General features: G+C 40.4%; 1 protein-coding gene across 1 annotated transcript in view; it reads right to left on the minus strand.

Annotated features, from left to right (window-relative positions):
- SYNE1 (spectrin repeat containing nuclear envelope protein 1) overlaps positions 1-19525 on the minus strand; it is a 451782-nt gene that overhangs the window by 243160 nt on the left and 189097 nt on the right. The window contains exons 43-53 of the mRNA XM_067011034.1: positions 18808-18958; positions 18329-18487; positions 16944-17126; positions 13892-13993; positions 11094-11297; positions 9959-10166; positions 9036-9148; positions 7042-7247; positions 5863-6018; positions 2071-2362; positions 1091-1263 (exon numbers count right to left, since the gene is read on the minus strand). Coding sequence (XP_066867135.1) covers positions 1091-1263; positions 2071-2362; positions 5863-6018; positions 7042-7247; positions 9036-9148; positions 9959-10166; positions 11094-11297; positions 13892-13993; positions 16944-17126; positions 18329-18487; positions 18808-18958 — 1947 coding nt within the window. The remainder of the gene's footprint in view (positions 1-1090; positions 1264-2070; positions 2363-5862; positions 6019-7041; positions 7248-9035; positions 9149-9958; positions 10167-11093; positions 11298-13891; positions 13994-16943; positions 17127-18328; positions 18488-18807; positions 18959-19525) is intronic.

Below are 19525 nucleotides of genomic sequence, written 5' to 3' on the forward strand. Positions count from 1 at the left end.
AGCTGGCCTATTGCCAAGCATTGGGAAGTTTAGTTCATGCTCCAGTGGTCTGCTCTACAGAATAACAGAATCACGGGATCTGATTTTTTTCTTTGCTGCCCATTATGAGTCGTGATGAAGATTCAAGTCCTGCTGACTTTGGGAGTCACCACCTATGCTCCATATTTAAAGGAAACAAAACAAAGCACAATTCCCCAAATTTTAGCTGTCTCCATGGTTCACTGTTTATACTGCAGTGAGTAACTGCAGTATTGTTTTGTTTTGTGATGAACTTTAATCTTTTATTCATCTATTTATTAAGATCATATTGAGCACACACTTCTCCAGTGATCAAACATACAACCTTTAGAATGTGGCTCCTGGAACGGGTTTTGGTATTTTGGTATGACTTTTGAAAGCCATTTGTCCAGCAAGCCAGCCAGATTATTTGTTGATACTCGGAAAAGAGGGAGGAAGATAAAGTCTTCCACTCACGAATATAACACAACAACAACAACACCTGGTGTAACAATCCGTATCTTCTCGACTTTCTCATCAGCGTCTAGCGCAGGGGCTTTGGGCGAGCTGGAGGATGTTTGTGTGAGGATGTCCACACACTGCCGGAGGTTGGCGCTCTTGGCCTCACGCTAAATGCCAGGACACCCCATCGCCGGGGTGGTCAAATACTCTCCCATATCTTCATATCCCCAGTGTCAATGATATTACTTCGGTTGAGAAAAAGATTTATATGTAAGCCTAATAGTTGCCAATGACTGAATTTCCCTTAAAAAGCACAAAGCTATTAAAGTTGTTAAAGACCACATATCCTTGCTTTGATGAATTGAAAGGAGGTGCGATTCCATGAGAGGTATTATGGGCGATGCAAGTATTACACACACACACACACACAAAGTAAGCAGGTAAACAAACAAACAAAACTGGCCTTTGCAGCTACAGAAAGTACCATCTAGGCAAAGAGAGACATGCACACAAGCAGCTCTAATAATACGCTTGGAAACTCTCCTGCAGGATACCCTCAGCGCCGCACCATCATTTTACTAAGCCACTGGGTTTGAGTCAGGCAAAGAAACACTAAAAATAGGCTCTGTACCTCTGGGCACGGACGGAGGAGCTCATGATGTCGGCCCACACATCTTTAAGCGTCTGTAGCTGAGTCTGGATTACCTTCTGACCTTCCTTGTTGCTACTTCTCAAGACCTGTTCCCCTTTGCCAATGGCCATATTCAATTTAACTTCCCCTTCACCTTTCATCAGGAGAATATCCTATGAAGGAAGAATGAACACTTGTCAGCAGGGTTACTAAACCCTTCTGATGTTTTAAAAATCGTCTATGTTTCCCCTGAGAATCAAGGTAGGACACACCTTACTCATCTTAAAATGAAAAAACAACAACATCAAACTCTCTGCCCTACTGCACTGTACTTACTTAAATATTAGACGTCCGGGAGTCTGGGAGTCAGAGATGAACTCCGATTTAAGTCCTTGGAAAACTTGGGGCCACTAGCCTAGAAATGGAACTTTACTGAATTTTGCATCAGAGAAAAAAGAAGTCATTTTGAAGATGAAGGCACACCTGTCAAAAACTTAACAGTCCCATTTTCATTGCCTGGCTCATTTCTGCTTTTCAAGGTCACCTTTCGCTGACTGCAGGCTGGGTTGGTAGCCCCTTTTGTACTTCAGTCATGGCCCCTACATACAAGCTGCACTGCAGGTAACAATGTACAGGTTGGTGTCTCCCACTAACTGTGAACTCCTAGAAAGCAAGGACTAATTTTTGTTTCCATATTCCTATCAACTTGCATAGTGCTTAGAGTAGAGTAGGTTTTCCATAATGTTTGCTAAATGTTTACTAAAAAACCTCAAAAATTATTTTAAAGCTATCTGAACAAAAATATTCCTTTACAAAAGAGAAAAGTGCTCCCTCCAAATCCTTTTTGCCCAGTTTCTCCATTTTGCCCACATAATCCTCACGTGGAGGCTCACAGAACAACGAGGAGACCCAACGAAAACGTTTGTGAATCTACTCAAAGTCTTCCGCAGGCAGCCGTGTCGGGCCGGCGCCCCGCGTACCTGCACTTGTAGCAGCTGCCTCTCCAAGGTGTCTCTGCTTCCCACCGTGCTCTCTGCACAGGCCAGTCTGTCTTGCATGTCCTTCACGCAGGACCACGTGCTCTGCAACGCTTCCTCCAGGGCCTCGTGCTCCTGCAAGGCCATCTGGCAGCTCCGGAGTTTCTCCTTGGTCATTCGGAGTAAGTTCTGATAGTTGGTGAGGAGCTGGGAGCACAGGCGGGCTTCTTTCCCAGCGCCATGGCCTTCTTCACTGAGAAGCTGCCCTCTCTGGGAAAGCTTGTCAAGAGACTCTCTAAAGAAAACAAACAAACAAAAATCTAATTTTGACATTCTGGAGCGCAGGGGAGCGACAACTGATTGTTGACATTAGAGCAGTGACCAGACAAGATCTCACAGCTGACAGACCTTTCAGTGAGGATGCTGGGGGCCCTCAGAGGGCTGGCTACCTCGTTCCCTATGGTTTCTCTGAATGCAGTCAATTCACATAGGGGGTTTGATTCCCTCTGTGCTATGCCTAGATGCCAGCCCACTGTACTGTTAGGGATTCACTTCAGGAAATGGCCCAGGCCTGCCTCTTCAAGCCGATCTCTAACTTTTCTCCATTCCCAGCTAATGCTCTAACCGTAAACAGCTCCCAGAAATTCCCCAAACACTCCGCTCTGTTGTACACACACGGAGACTCCTCCTTCATGGAAACTCCTCTGCTCTCCTCTGCTTCTTCTCTAACTGGCCCTTCAAATCTCAGTGCAGTTATCACATCCCCAGGAAGCATCAGGATGACTCCTCTTCTGCGTGCTCTCTGCCTGTCTTGCTCTGTCAACTCATACACTCTGTCTGTCTCAATCCACAAGGCTTTCACCTTCTAGAAGCCAAGGCTGTTACATTCATCTCCTATCCCAGGACCCAGCATGATGTTTGGCAGAGATAAAATGCCAAAAAAAAAAAAGTTTCTTTCAAAAGGCCATCCCATGAATACTTATGGGTTCCTTTGTTGTATCTTGGGAACTTTTCCCATCTCAGTTTGGGGTTATGTTAATTAGGTCAAGGGAAAACATTATCATATGTGGCTGGGTGGGCTTCATCTTGTTTCATGGATGTCTGAATTCCAATCAGCACATCTATCAGGAAATGCCTGGGATACCAGAAGGAAGCATACAGATGACATAACACAAACTGTTGTGAATGCTAGAGAAAGAATAGGAAGGCCACCTCCTACATTGTCTCTCTCTCTCTTTTTTTTTTTCCTACTATGTAAAGAGCATCCTATGGGCCTCTGTGAGACACATAAGACTTATACAACATTACATAGTCTTTAAAATACATCTCTTTTACTTGTAATCTGCTTGAGACATGAAGTTGGCTTAAGCAAAGACGTGAGTTAAATAATTATTCAAGATGACAGATATCACTTGTTACCATGAGGAGAATTGCTTAATGCATAATAAAAATTCAATGATTCTCAAGTTTGGTGTTCTTTGGAAAAATACAGGACATCCCCCCAAGATATGCAAAGTACTGGAAAATATTATGACAAAAAAAATCCAAAGAACTGGGAGGAGCAAGTGGCAAACAAGTGCAAAAAGTCAGATGACTCAGCTGCAGAAGCTGGGAGACCAGCAGAGCACATTAGGATCATCCGGACAAGCAGCCAGGTCTAAAGAAGCTGGGAGCAAATACACCTAAGGACTCTTAGCATCTGGTCTTGGAATATCAGAGAGTAATAGCTCAAGAAGAATATGTAAAGTCATTTCAAATGTTTGAAAGGAGGAGAGAAGTAGTTCTGGCCATGTAATACTGTACCTAAACAAGAGTCAAGATTTAAAAAGTAAATAAAGTGCAGTGTAATTTTCAGAAAGTTATATAGTTAGAATAATGCTATTATTCTGTTAATTCAGCAAATAGTTTCTATTGTTGGCACTATACTAGATAAAGATGATAAAGACCTGATGGTCTCTGGCCTTGAGATACTCACCATTGGGTTGGGGTTTATAAAATTGAAACTGAGCAGGACCTTGTGGGGCCCTCCCAGGTAAAAAAGCCCTTCTGTGTCCCCTGTCTCTTTGTTCATAGGAAAGCTGTAGTCTTCCAGGGCTCCTTGAGTCACAAAAGAGCAGGCTCAAACAGTTAACGATTAGGACAGTAGAGTCACAGACTCTTTAGTTCCTCCCTGAAGATAGATAAGTGTCTGATGCACATTCCTGAGTTGTTGTGCAGATACTAAAACCTCCACCAGAGGGAAAAAGCTAACTGCATGATGACCAGACTGTAGCCATGACATAAGCTGCTCCCTCTTGAGCAGTACTGAATATGTGGCTTGCACAATTCCAGACACTGGCCTCAAGGCAATTGTAACAAACCGACCGTGGAATTGAAAATTAACTGTGCTTAAAATAATCAGTATGACACTGACCAGACTACTTACTGCATGATCAGTTTCAAGATGATTCTAGAAGCTAACTGTACTGTTTTACACATAGTCTCTGTTTGCGCACCCTTGAAGCTTTCCTTTAAAAGCTCTTGCCCTCTGATTGGCAATGGGGAGTTGGTTCTTTGGGACACGAGTTCACCTTCTCCCCAGGATTGCCAGCTTCCTCAATAAAGCCATCTTTCCTTTTACCCAACACCCGTCTCTCAGTATTGGATTCTTGAGTGATGAGAAGCCTAACCTGAGTTCAGTAACAAAATCAACAAAGTGTTTACCCCATGGTAAAGGCTCACAGAGTTGGGACCAAAACATTCCAGGGAAATTTTATAGTAGTCTTCAAACTAGCACACCAACAACAGCTGTCAATATGGGTTCTGTCTGTATACGTGTTTGTATGCTTGTTTTTTTCAAGACAAGGAATACTTAGCATGTTTGACCAAAAAGAGGATTCAGAGGACACAGAATGAGTATGATCTGAATTAGGCAAATTTTGCTCAGTTGATCATGGTTGCTGATCTGGTTGATCAAGCAGGCTGGACACCAGCCTGCTGCTGCTCAAAGTGTATCTGCTCTGGAAGACGACAGTGAGACAGTTAAAGAGTTTTGGCTCAAGCTGCCCTCCCCTAGTGGAAAGTGTTCTATCTTCCAATGCAAGAGTTCCAATGAAGCAACTGAAAATGCCAGGGGTGGAGTGTAAATTGAGGGAGCAAAGCCATGAAAGTGGTGGAGTCCAAAGCATAGGCCGGAGAACTCTGCCTGAGGAGGAGTCAGAAACATCTGCTCAGTTGGCAAGCAATAAGGAAACAAATATTGCAGTGGAGAAAATGAACCTCTAGGACAGCCAGACTTCACGACCATACACCTTTTGCTTTACTAAGAATATTATGAGGATGGGGTGGATTGGAAATGGTGCTGGAGGCTGATGTGTGTGAAGAATACATGGAAATTGGGGTCTCATTTATTTCTGTAAATGAAGGGTATCTTTATAATCACCTTATATCCTTATAATAAGCCCTGAGAGGAAAATACATGTTTTATTATTATCATTATTATTATTATCACAATGCTTAAAAGCTAATATCAAGAAATATAGGAAATGAGTGGCCTGTCCAATTTGTTGAGCAAAGGGAGATGTCACTGGGATGGAGACCAGCTCCTTACCTCCAACCCGATGCTCTCTCCAGATCACCACACTGCCATAGAAACACTCCACGATCATTTGTATGCCAAACATTCAGGGATGGAAACATAACCACCACCAACTAACTAACCAACTAACCAGCCAACAACCAACCCAAATACCCAACCAACCAGACAAACAAACACTTGTTAGTAGGGAAAGAATCTATTCCGCTTCTGCACCCTACCTTGCAGCCAGCAGTTCTCCCAGAAACATTTCAATTTTATGGACTTCATTTTTCTTCTCAGGAATATGTTGCTTACTCTCTCCTAAGTCTTCTGTACTTAATCTTTCATCCATTTCATGAATCCAGAAATTCAGTTTTCTGTGTTGATCTTCAAAGCTAAAGAAAAACAAACACACCTTAGAGAAATTTTAATATCCTCATTATAGTAAATAAATTCCAATATCTGAGGTCACAATGTCTAGGGCAATTAAGATCTCATGAATTTTCAAGTAGAGAAGAAAACTCGACAATAAGCCAATTAAATTATCCCTTATTTCAGTAACAAAATGACAAATTCTGGACATTTCTCTTGAGATACAAGCAAAAAAAAAAAAAAAAAGAAGCACCTTATCTTGCTGAGTTGATTTCCTTGGTAATTATAGCTGGTAATTACCAACAAGATAACATTCCCGTGTCAGTGGGCACTCAAGTTTGTGCCTTACTACAAAGACCCTCAATTGGGGCCAGTGGATAAATGGGGCCGTGGAAGCCCTGGGAAAAGAAGGGAAGGTCATCTCTGTGTCTTTGTACCTTATGGGGATTTGAATGTGGCACAGGAGCTCTAGGGCTCTTAAGTTTTGAAAGCAACATAAATTCTCTAAGAAACCTTGACAAGAGGCAGGCACACTACTCTCCAACCCAAAAGGCATTTTCATTATACTGACATCTTTCTTTTCCTAGCAAAAGACAATTTTTTTCTTTCTAATTTTATATTCACCTCTGTTGACATAGCTTCCTGACTGGAATCTTGATTCAGAGAAATACAATAGGTGTTTTCTGCCGTAATTCCAACCCAGCAGAAGGAGACACAGGAAAGGACTTGGGTAATCTAAGACCTGGGTATCAAACCTCTAACATCTTGATTTAGCCAAACAGACAAAAAAATACATGCATCTATGCCGTTAACAATTATTAGTGAATATAATTCCTTTCTTTTTCTATATAGAAAATAAAGCCAAATGATGCCATCAGAGTTTGAGCAATCAGTTATTGTCCTAGTATGAACATGTACTTAAGGTCAAAACTTATTATAATTTAAACTCACAGTTTCAAATATTTTCTGTTTATTCCCAATGGGTCTTTAAATCCTGAAAATATATTCTGTGTAGCATTAAATCTACACTTGTCAAAACAACCTACCTCCCAAGTTCCAAAGCACAGTCCTGAAGAGCCTGTTTGTCTTTAAGGCATTGTTTCAGAAATGCTTGAAACTCTTCATTAGCCTTTGTAATTTGTTCCTGAATGCTACTGACAATTTGTTTAGACAAATGTGCATACAAAGTTTGCCCTTCTCGAGTCACCGCATCAAGCTTGCTTTGCCCATCACTGACAGAGTCCAAAAGGTTCTTTTTGGGAAATAAAGGTAATAGAAGATATTTGTTATTATTCAAACACCCTGCTGCATGGGAGCATTAATTACAAGCCTGACCTGAGAAAGTGGAGCAAGAGAAGAAAAACAGAGCCCAAAGGAAGAAGGCTGGAGTGAGAATGACGTATACAATTGGATATAATCAAGACTCAGAATGGAGGACAGTGCCAGCCAGTCACTGGAACCACTGAGGATCAACTGCGAGCAACGTCGAGCTGGCAAGGACGATGCTCTCATCAAGGTCTGTTCTCAGTCTCTCCCCATTCCCGCCATCCCAAACTGGTCCAGGTTCCACCTCCTCACATGGTTAGTGTGACATATTTTAACTGGTTACCTGTCTCCACCCCTCCTCCTTGTCTGACTCCCTGCACACAAAACCCTGTCTTCAGATCCCTTCTTTTCTTGGTATGTACCTCTTCCTTGGAAGATTGTATGCATGGGCATGGCTTCAACAGAGCAAAAGAAGCTCAGGACTGCTGTGCTAGCCCTGCCTCTTCACTGAGCTCCACGGTGGCATTTGTGATCGTCACTCAGACTTTTCTTTTTTTAAAAAAAAAATATATATATATTTATTTTTTCGGTACACGGGCCTCTCACTGTTGTGGCCTCTCCCGTTGCGGAGCACAGGCTCCGGACGCGCAGGCTCAGGGGCCACGGCTCACGGGCCCAGCCGCTCCGCGGCATGTGGGATCCTCCCGGACCGGGGCACAAACCCGCGTCCCCTGCATCGGCAGGCGGACTCTCAACCACTGCGCCACCAGGGAAGCCCACTCAGACTTTTCTTTGTGGAATTCCACTGCATCTCAAGCCTCAAAGGGGACAACTCCACATCTGAATTCACCAAGCCTCCTGCAAAACTGCTTCCTGTATTATAATCCTCTTCCTACCCTGACTGCTAATGAGTCATCGACATAATTGCCATCACCCTTTAGGCCACAAAATCCTCATGTTCCTCATTAATTTTCTAAAATTATTTTTATAAGACTCAACACAGTGCTTTGCTCAGATTAGTCGCTTGAAAAGCCTGGCCAAAACTCAATTTGAACCTAGGCTGCTGTCAATCATTCTTACCTCTGCGTCACAATGGCCTCTCTTACCAGAATTTATACATTTTTCATTGTCTGTAACACCTATAAAATCTATAATATCTATTGCTTTTATCTGAATATATCATAGCTCCAAATTTAGATGATAGGTTATTAAAATACACAAGCCATGTCTTCTTTCTTAAAACTCCTTCATGAGAATGATGTAAAATAGATACAATTATTTATGCTTTTACTGCTCTAAAAACTGAAATTAGGTTTAGTTCTGAATGAATTCCAAAGAATGATCAACAGGCTAAAAAAGAGAGGATAGGGATCTAGAAATTCTGAAATTCTAACATTTTCTCCACTTACTTTTCATATATTAACTATCTCCTTTTTTTTTTTTTTAGAGCTTTTGAATAATTTTTATTACCCTAAGAGTTCTGTAGGAATTTTTTTTTTATTAACATCTTTATTGGAGTATAATTGTTTTACAATAGTGTGTTAGTTTTTCCTTTACAACAAACTGAATCAGTTATACATATACATATGTTCCCATATCTCTTCCCTCTTGCATCACCCTAACTATCTCCTTTTAAGTCAAGAAAACTCATTCTGTTAGGGAAGAAGAAAAATTTGAAGAAAATAAGGTTTGAGGACATAGATGATTTAGGTCTGACTTGAAGACACTTGAGCACAGTTGAGGGAGGAAGGAAAAGCAGTGCCAGCTTGCATACCTGAAGATCATGGAGCTTTGCCTCCAGAACTTTGCTGTCCCCAGTTCTATCTGATGATTCCTTTGCTGCTGCCTTTATTCCAGAAAACCACTCTTGAAATTCCTGCATAGACTCTTTGGAAAGTAACGAAAATAAGAAATACATCCAAAACATTGAAAGAGCTTCCAGGATGACCACAATGAATTAATTCTGGCCTTCAGTCCATTGCATCTTGCCTTACAACAAATATTCCAGAAAGAAAACGACAACGATAATAATATAGAATATAATACAGTATGATCTATAATCATGACTGTTCATGGTAGAACTGAGAAATTATATCAGATGTAAGACTGAAAAGAAATTCGTATTCCTGACATGTTTGATTTCCCATTGTGTTTCTTTCGGTAAAGAAAGATAATTGCCTGATTATGTCAGATTGAGCAATGCTCTAGAGGCGTTACAGCCATTCCTACGGCAAAGGGAAGAACCATCTCCTCTGCCCAGCATGCTGACTTAGAGCATCTTACATTCACACCAGCACAGAGGCACAGCTGTGTGGGGGGCCGAGTCAGGGACATGCGACCAGCAATTTCCTGAGCTACATGGCTGCTGTTTCACAGCCTCTCCTAAGATCCAAGTTTACCGTGTCACTTCATCATAGCAGTGGAACTCATTTTCCACATAAATGAGCTCTACACAGAAAATCCAGGTGAAGTTCCGATTCCTCAAGATGGCGGACTGCTACTCTCTTAAGGAGAAAAAGGAAGAATTCTGCGTATGGTGAGAGCCCAACCACAACAATTTGATTGCTCAAATCTCACCACACATATAATTTTAAAACGCTACTCTTGCGGAAAGTTTTCTGGCAGTTTCTAGGCAGCATTTGGTTTGGACCGTGTCTTGTAAACAAACTATTCAAGCTAAGACCTGTCAGAGCTCACCATTGAAGTGTTCTTCCAGAGAATTCTGAAGGCTGGCCTGTGTCTTGGAGCAGGACTGGCTCACAGCCTCGTGCCTCTTTACCAGCCCCGTCATCGCGCTGCCCAGGCTCTCCAGCTCCATTGAATGGTACTTGCGGCACAAGCTATTGAGATTTTCTTGGGTGGAACTGATGTTGCTTTTCTGACTTTGAAGTTCTTTTTGTATTTCCTACAGAATAAAAATATGCCATGAAGGATATTCACTACATTCAAGAGAGATATTCCATATACTCCACTCTGGAATGTTTTTTGGAAAGTGATGTTGTTGAAATCCACTCAATAATGTATATATTTTTGTCGGACTTTTTTTTTTTTTTGAGTATTTTTGATAGATTTGTGTTGATTCTTTCAGAATTTTGCCCAGTTCTCCTTGGGAAAAACTGCAAACACTGTTGAGAGGTAGCTAGGATTTGGGTTATAGTTTAGGATTTCAAGCAAATTGAAAAGGTCTTTGTGGATTCCAGCCCAGGATCTTGGGTTTAGTTAGTCAATTAGAAGCTATTATATTAATGGAGTCACCCTCCTATGTTCACATCTTCCATGGGCTACTTGGGCTTTGTTTCAGGATCACAGGCCACATCAAAAGCACCGGTAGTTAATTTTAAAAGTGTATGTCCTTAGTTTCAAGTACAGTAAGAAAATATGCTAAAAGAGCACAGAACACATGTTGTTTTCTCAACCATTTTAAAAAAATATATCCCTCTCAGGATGAAATCAGTCATGCTGACCAATAAAAGTAATTAAGTGATGAAAAACTACTAGGCATTCAAGTTTGAAAGTGTGTAGAAATTCAAACAGTTCTTCTATAGGCTCCCACCTTTTTATTTAAAAAAATCTTAACAAGTACAATCTATGAGTAGGTCCTATAGCAATGCATGCTTTCTGTTTTTAGAATATTTGTCTTTGGTTTCTTACCACCTGCATTCAGTTCTCCATCTGTTATTTGCTTTGCTGTCTCCTATATCATGAATTAGTTGGTCTGGTGTTAACATGGGTAATTGGGAACAGAAGTTACATTTTTATTATAGTCACCGAAAAACAGGAGAATTAATATTAGTATTGAAGTGTAAGCACTTAGTGATAGTTTATGACTTACCTTCACTTTTTTCAACCCTTCACAAGTCTCAGTTTGGGCACAGTTCATCAACGATTCTTCTAGTTTCGTCAGCCAGGTTGCAATGTCGTTAATAAACTTCTCCACTTGTGCACTCTGAGAGGTGAACTCTTTCAAGGTTCCTTTTGCCTCTTCAGTAATGTCTTTGGCATGCTCCAGTTTCTGCCTTAAGTCGGCTTCGATAAACTAAACATAAAGTAAGATTTCATTAAAATCTGTGAAGACCAGAGCACTCATTCAGTAGGATTCCGTTCACGTGCAGCTTAACTGTAAAAATCACAGAAGCCTAACCATGGATGCTAATTCAACTTATCTAAGAAGGAAAATCAGTGGGCACAAGTTGCCAAATATCTTAAGTAATGGGAAAATGGAAAGAGTGAGAATTAGCGTTAACACTGGACTTTTTTTTTTTTTTTTTTTAACTTTTGTGATTTATTTATTTATTTATTTATTTTTTGTGGTACGTGGGCCTCTCACTGTTGTGGCCTCTCCCGTTGCAGAGCACAGGCTCCGGACACACAGGCCCAGCGGCCATGGCTCACGGGCCCAGCAGCTCCGCGGCATGTGGGATCTTCCGGACCGGGGCACGAACCCGCGTCCCCTGCATCGGCAGGCGGATTCTCAACCACTGCGCCACCAGGGAAGCCCAACACTGGACTTTTTAAAGTGGAAGCTTTGACTGAGGTTCCAGGGAATCCACGAGATCCCATTTCAAAAGCAGAGCTAGACTTACACAGAGTAACCAAGTTGGGGGCCAAAAACCTGCTCTTCGTTCTCCCTGGACATACACACTTTTCGCCCTGAAGTAGTCGCTACTTGGAACAAACGCCACTTGGGCATTTTATCATGAAGCAATGTCACTTTTGTCTTCTATTTAAAATATTCGGTGAGGCTAGTTCTTCTCGCCTCCCTGGCTGATTGATTTGGGGAGGGCCCTGAACTTCTCTAGCCCCACGCATAATAATAAAAGGACTTAATAATCCTGATCAACTGCAAAGCAGTTTCAATTCCTCAGTGAGAACAGCTAGTCCCATTGAATAATCAAAACTTTGAACTGAAAGCTAAGATGTTTTTTCCTATCCTCAGCTCAGACCAGCTGCAAACAGGAAGCCTCCAGTGGAGAAAGAGGCCAAGGGCCTTTTTTGGTCTTTCTTCACATTCTTTCTACTCCCTGACTTTGTACAGCCTCTGACCCCTGCAGGCTTGGACCGGCAGGAGGTGGGTGACAACTGCTGGAAGCTGGCATCTCTGCTCTCAGGGCCGGGTGACAGTTTACACTCACTTCTCTCACAGGCCTCGTGTGTGGGGTTTTCTGAGACGTCCCTCACTGCTGCCACCTCCCGCTGACGTCCCCTCGATGCAGGCAATACAGCCCTGTCTGGCTCTTCACTTTCTCCTTGTGCAGCCTGTGGGCAATGTTTTAACTCCTAGCTGCCGAGGCCGGTTCATCCCCCAGAAAGCCTTCTTAGGTACCCTGAGATGCACACAAGTAATGCTCTTCTCCTCCTTTCCTTTCATAATTCTTTTCTGGGCCAGAGGTCACAGGCTGGCATTTCATCCCAGGTGACCCTGGGATGCAGGCCACTCAAAACAATCATTTCTCCTTTGGCAAATACATCAGCAGTCAGCCAGCCTGTCTCTCACCCTTAAGGTCTTGCGTGGTGGGAGTTAGATACTAGACTCCTGTGTCTGCCACCTGCAGGGGGCATATACCATGCTCTCTAGACGGTACCGTCAAAATCCTTCTCACTTTGAGGTAAGAGGCAGGCACCCCCATACCTCCTCCCTGAGTATAGGCAGGGGTGTGTGTGTAAGAGAGAAACCAGAGAACAACAGAAGCTCTCTCTCAAAACCCTGCCTCCATCTTCACTCTGGCAAAGTCCAACCGTTACCCGTTTATGCCCCTGATATGCACAAGCTCTCCTTTCCAGTTCTGTGGATGATCAGCACCCTTTTTGCCTATTCTTGCTTCAGGTGAAACTTCTAACCTTCTGGTTCAAGTATATCATCCACCAATGATACTAATGGATAGATACACAGCCTTGGGTCAAAGGAAAAGTATCGGTGAACAAACAAAATTGACTTGTAAGCAAGAAACAGTAGATAAAGAAGAAATAGGAAGAGAGAAAATGAGGGCAGCAACAAATAGAGAGCTTAAAGTAATGAGTTAGAACCCTTGGCCCCAAGCCCGGCGCTGGCTGCTCCCAGGGTCCCTCACTGAAGCAGCCCAGTTTGCCTGGTCAGACCTGGTCTGCCTGGCCTGTCTCCTGGTACCTGTGGATGTGTGCCATCTAAAGGGCCTTGAAGGGAGACTTGTGACTGTGATCCCTCCAAACGCCATTCATTATTCAGTAAATGGATTAGAAAAATGTCAATAAGAGTATCGATGTTCGTAAATGTGGTTTCTGTTTCTGTGTAGGCTTAAAATGGTCCATGAGGCAGGTTGGATGCTACCACTTGCAAAATGTAGCAAGGAAAAAAGGAACTAACCTTATTATAATATTTGAGTTGGAAATATGCTATTAATACTAGCACAAGGAATTCTAGAAATGTTAATATTTTAACCCCCATATCTGATAACGTCTATGTGCTTGCTTGGAATTACGACAATGTTAACAATAAGAATATACACGCACATATACATATACATGTACTTTATAAATAAATACATAAAGTGTGTGTGTATATATGTATATATATATATATATATGGACATATATATACACTTTTTTGAGAGTGTATAGTATATAGAGTTATTACAAACTTGATTGAGTGATTACCTGAAGATCTGGTGGTGTTTCTGGATTTTTAGTTAATTCTTTAAGATCATTAACTTTGGAATGAAGTTCTTCTAATCTCAATGCTCTCTTTTTAACTTCAGACTGCAAAATAAAAGACAAAGGGGAAAAACATAACTAATCAAAACAGTGACATGTTATACTTGGCATTTCATAATTTCAAGCATTAACTCTGTCAAAAAGCCCCAACTTTAAGCCAGGGTAAAAAAAAAAACAAAACAAAAAATGAAAACCCAAACTCTGCTTCATTTTCTGAGGACTTGCATTATTTGTGAACGTGGAAAAATGTCACCACTAACTTTCACTGGGAATGTGCGGGAGTATGCAGGACTTTCTTTCTTCCCACCCGCTTTTATCGGGAAAAAATGCTCCCGGAAAAAATTAAACATTAACCGGAAGTCTTGAGTCAGCGGGGATTTTCAACAGACTAACTGTCGTTCATTTATTAGCATTAATATCATTGGCTACTATGGCAGCATTGAAGTCTTGAGAAAGTATTTCAAAACAAATACACATCAGGAGTGCCTCTTAATTACTGTAGACTATATGTAATATAGAAGAAATATTTCAAATAGAAATTTAAAGGGTGGTTAAATAGAAATCAGAAATCAGGTTAATTAGGAAATTGACATCGAACATTTTGACTTTTGTCTTCTTTTTTTTTTTGGCACCAACACTGACACAAGAAGAAGAAAGAATAATCAAAGAATCATTATGGAACAAATTAGATGCTTGGAAACTTCATTAGTTATCTGGGCCCATGAAGGAACATCTTTATTGCAATACAATTGCTTTACAATGGTGTGTTAGTTGCTGCTGTATAACAAAATGAATCTGCTACACATATACACATACCCACATATCCCCTCCCTCTTGCGTCTCCCTCCCACCCGCCTTATCCCACCCCTCCAGGTGGTCACAAAGCACCGAGCTGATCTCCCTGTGCTCTACGGCTGCTCCACGAAGGAACATTTTAATCAAGTATCCCTCTCAACTTAAATGTGGTATTTTGGTGCTTTGTAGACACTAACAAACCTCCTGATGCCTTCAATCTCGAAAGTGATTTACTTGCCCAGTAAGAATTAATGAATTGCCTGCCAGGCCCATTGGCCTTCCCCAGAAGCAGCCTGGGAAATTAAGGAATCACCCCTATGCACCTAAACTTCATTTCCTGCACTGCAGCAGCCACGACACTGTTGGGTACCAGGCTGAATCCAGCTCACTGACTTTATTAGCTGGTGCATCACAGAGCCTAGCATAAAAAACCCATCTCTGTGAGTGACTGAACCAGAACATAATGAACGTGGCTGAGGTCCACTGGCTCCCTGGATCCCAGAGGTCAGTAGTAGGAGTATCCTCCAGGCTGGTTGAACAGCTGGCCCTGATCTGTAGCATTTACCACCATTTTGAGCTACAGCATGATGTCACAGAACATGGAGTTGGAAGCACCATACAGGTGTACACGTTCTATAGTATTTCCATCATATGGATATAATAAGTGTCAATAACTCAAGAGCCATAGAACTGTAATTGTCAAATAATAATTAGGAAGTGATAAGTTTGGGGAATTCATTACTTTCATTTTTAATACAACTTAATGGTACAGTTATTTGCAATTTAATTTTTAATACTATTTAATAATGGTTGTGTTTATCACTGGCTCACAAAATTCCTGAAAACGTAGTGACTTTTGTGAGCTGGTACAAGCTGTACTCCAGTACAAGCCACTGTTTGAGCTGTTATGTTAATTTAACATCAAAGGTAACAACTAAAGAAACTATGGGATCCCTCTCCTGACTGTACTTTTGGTCTGGATAATTCCCTCTACTTATGTTTGCTCTTAGAAATAGGAACAATCTATAGAATGTTCTTTGGGTAAATATAGTCAATACAGATGATTCAACAACATTTTATTTGGACTTCAGTCATTCTTTCATGTGTCTGTCACATTCCCTATGTCTGCCAGGCCCAGCACTGGGCCCTGGAGCACAGAATGTGAAGTCTCTTCCCTCACCAGGGGCACAGTCAGTCCTATGCTTTGTGAAACAGGTTACCTCTGGTCACTCTATTTCCCCTTACCCTACTTCATTTTTCATCATAGCCCACTTACCGCTTGACATTTTACATATGATATATATTGTAATGCAAATAATGTAAATACCATAAGGGTAGTGACTTTGTCTGCTTTACTATTAAATTCTCAGTGCCCAAAACAGTGCCTGCCACATTTCGGGTGCTCATTGGGAATCTGATGAGCAGAAGAATAAATGAATGCCAGAAATGGGAGTTTAAGAGAGGAATTTAAAATAAATTGGCCACTAGAACTTTAAAAGCCCACTTTCCGTGGAAATCTGTGACCCTCCAATCTCCAGTTTTCTTCCACTTCTGCAAAGGCAGTGGAAGAATCCAGCACCTAACTTAAGTGTTCAGGACCCGTAGTAAGTACTCAGTAAACATTTTGTTTGAATGAAGAAAAAATAGATACTAAATATCATTAGATTACAAAAATTTTCAATTTGGTTTTCCGATAGGAAGGTGCCATAATCTCAGATGAATGGGACGAATTGTAGATTTTATGAATCTTTACTTTTCTACTAATACTTTAAGTGCCCCAACTAAGAAATGATAAAAATGCAAAAAAAAAAAATGCCTCTTATCCATAGCCTAATCAACTTTCAAGTAAACAGCAAAAGACGGTAAAGAGTTTTATTACACTTATTATGTGTCTTGAAAGGAAGAATGAACTTTACTTTCTTTCTCCGGTGGTTTGTTTTCTTTCTTTCTTTTTTTAAAATTGAAGTATAGTTGATTTACAACATGGCATTAGTTTCAAGTGTACAGAAAAGTGATTCAGTTCTACACAAATATATATCTATTTTTTTCCAGATTCTTTTCCCTTATAGGTTATTACAAAATATTGAGTATAGTATGTGTCTTGAAAGGAAGAATGAGCTTTAAAAAAAAAAGACACAATTTTTTATACCCTGGTCAATGCTGTACCACAAGCTCACATATGAAGGTAAAGGCATTTTACCTCAAATTCTTTCAGGAATTCTTCTGCTTTGAGGCTGTTATTCAGGTTGCTGATGCTTTGGGTCAGCTGTGGAACAGAATTGTTTGCCCATCCAGCGATCTCATCTTTACTTGTAAGTACATCATCCCAAATGGACAGGCCTACTCTCAGCCTGTCCATGTTTTCCTCAATTTTCTCTGATAGCTGGGATAGAAAAGAGAGGCCATATCATTAAATCTGAGGCTTTCGGATGCTCTTTGCCCACCAAAGTATTAAATACGTCAATGCTTCCTTCATATTCTGATTGAAAAACAAAGTTTTACAAAAATTATTATAATCTAACTAGTGCTCCTGGCTCAAGTAAATGTTAACCGTTACATAAAGTATTTCTGTCATTAGGAGAGCTGATTGAATTTTGATTTTCATCTGTAAACTGGAAAACAATAACAGGTCTATTGCAGTCTACTATAATATAACTCACTCTAAGGTTCAATTTTACAGGATAGGAGTCTAGCTAGGGCAGTACTGTATTTATTTTTGAAAATGACACAATAAGCCCCTTTATTTGTAATGCTGAGATATAAAAATGTGCATAATTAGACTTGGACATATTTATAGAATAAGTAAATGCACAGGTGAACAACCTACTCTGCATGATTAAAGTATTATTAGTATTACTGTTTAACAATCTTCCCATAGTAAGAATACCATTTCAAAAGTGGAGGCAGATAAGGTTTTCTGAAGTCCCCAAATTATTTGATTATAATATGCAAACATCAATATCTAACTTCAGTAATTTAGCTTTAAGTAAGGGAATCCACTGTAGGTTAAACTTCTGAACCTAAATATTGATAATAGGGGAGCGACAGAATCACAGGAATTATGAGATGGAAAACAATGTAAAATATGTATGGATTGAGATGTAGAGTTCCAGAGAGATCGAGTGACTTGTTGTATGGGCACACAGTTAGCAAATGACAGAGCAAGAACTAAAAGCCAAGGATGTAAACTACAAGTCCAATGCTTTTCAATGCACGATTATAGTCTAATTACTTTAAATTATTATCCATTATTGTTTTAATATTCTGGAAGATGTTTATAAATTATTCTTCTATTTTATCCATGATCCCAAGGTTTGGAAAAGAAAAACATTTAGAGTTATAAATATGTTATGATTGAAGCTATCAAATGAAATTCTAGAAAATCTGCCGATTTAACAAAATAAAGCAAATAATTTTTAACTATTTCTAAATTGTATGTGAACACTATTTTTTTAGAGTATCATTTGGAATTTAGCATTAAAAGTTAAAAAAGGAAGTCACATTCCTGAATAATCCTTGCCCAAAAATGTGACTGAGAATTGTGAATATATAAACTATTCATAGAATCCTAGGTGATGAGCTTACATCCAGCCATTTGTCCACAGTGCTTTCCACGTCTGTTTTCACCAAGATGAAATCACCACTGTGAATTTTTTTCAGCTCAGACAACAACTGTTTTCCTTTACTGGTAAAATCATCCAATTCTTTCTGTTTATTACACATTTCATTCTTGGCAGTTGCATGCTGTGGACATAAATGTTTCCTTAATTAATAAAACAACCAGAGATACGTCAAGAATTTATAACCATTTGCCTCTAAGAAATTTAATTCATGGTTGACCTTATGCAGAAACCACTGGTAATAATGAACTATACAGATATATATAATTTTCTCGAATTGCTAGAATCCCAGAATATAAGTATTCCTAAAACAAAAGGTTGAGCTTGTCAGCATGATTTAGCTATATCTAAATATACTGACAAGAGTTTTATAGAGAATGCATTATGAGTCAAAACAAATCTACTAACAAAGTCTAATAAAATAAATACATCTTGAATTATTACCTTTGATAAAGCCCACTTAAGGTCCTCCTGATCTTTTAAAGTAGTTCTGGTTACAATCACATTGCTGGCATTTTCTAGGACTTTAGTTACAGCTGACTTCAAATTCTGATACTCTCTCATTAAGTCAATAAGACCACAGCATAGACCCTGGCTGTAATGGTTAAGAAAATACATCATTTATTGTCACGTATCAGGATAGGGAAGAGTTCCCCCACGATTGGACCTGATATATAACTACATAAGGGTACTCTGATAAATGCTGGAATCAAGGGAAAACCTATTTCCACCTACTGATGTCAAAAGCATTCTGGCTAATCTGACTTAATCCTAATGTCCAAAATGTTCTCCATGAATGAAGAATCCACCTAGTCATTAAAACAAAATCTGTTAAATTTTTAAAAAAATTATCTGTGATTTAATTACTTCACAGTATGTGAGTTGAGAGGAAGGAAACCCACTCCTCCCCAAAAAAACCCCAAAAACAAAACAAACAAAAAATACTGCTAAACAATTAAAGTACAGGGACTTCCCTGGTGGTGCAGTGGTTAAGAATCCGCCTGCCAATGCAGGGGACACAGGTTCGAGCCCTGGTCTGGGAAGACCCCACATGCCAGGGAATAACAAAGCCTGCAAGCCACAACTACTGAGCCCATGCACCACAACTACTGAGCCTGCGCTCTAGAGCCCATGAGCCACAACTACTGAGCCCGTGTGCCAC

This window comes from Kogia breviceps, chromosome 13, assembly GCF_026419965.1.
Source record: "Kogia breviceps isolate mKogBre1 chromosome 13, mKogBre1 haplotype 1, whole genome shotgun sequence".
Taxonomy (NCBI): domain Eukaryota; kingdom Metazoa; phylum Chordata; class Mammalia; order Artiodactyla; family Physeteridae; genus Kogia; species Kogia breviceps.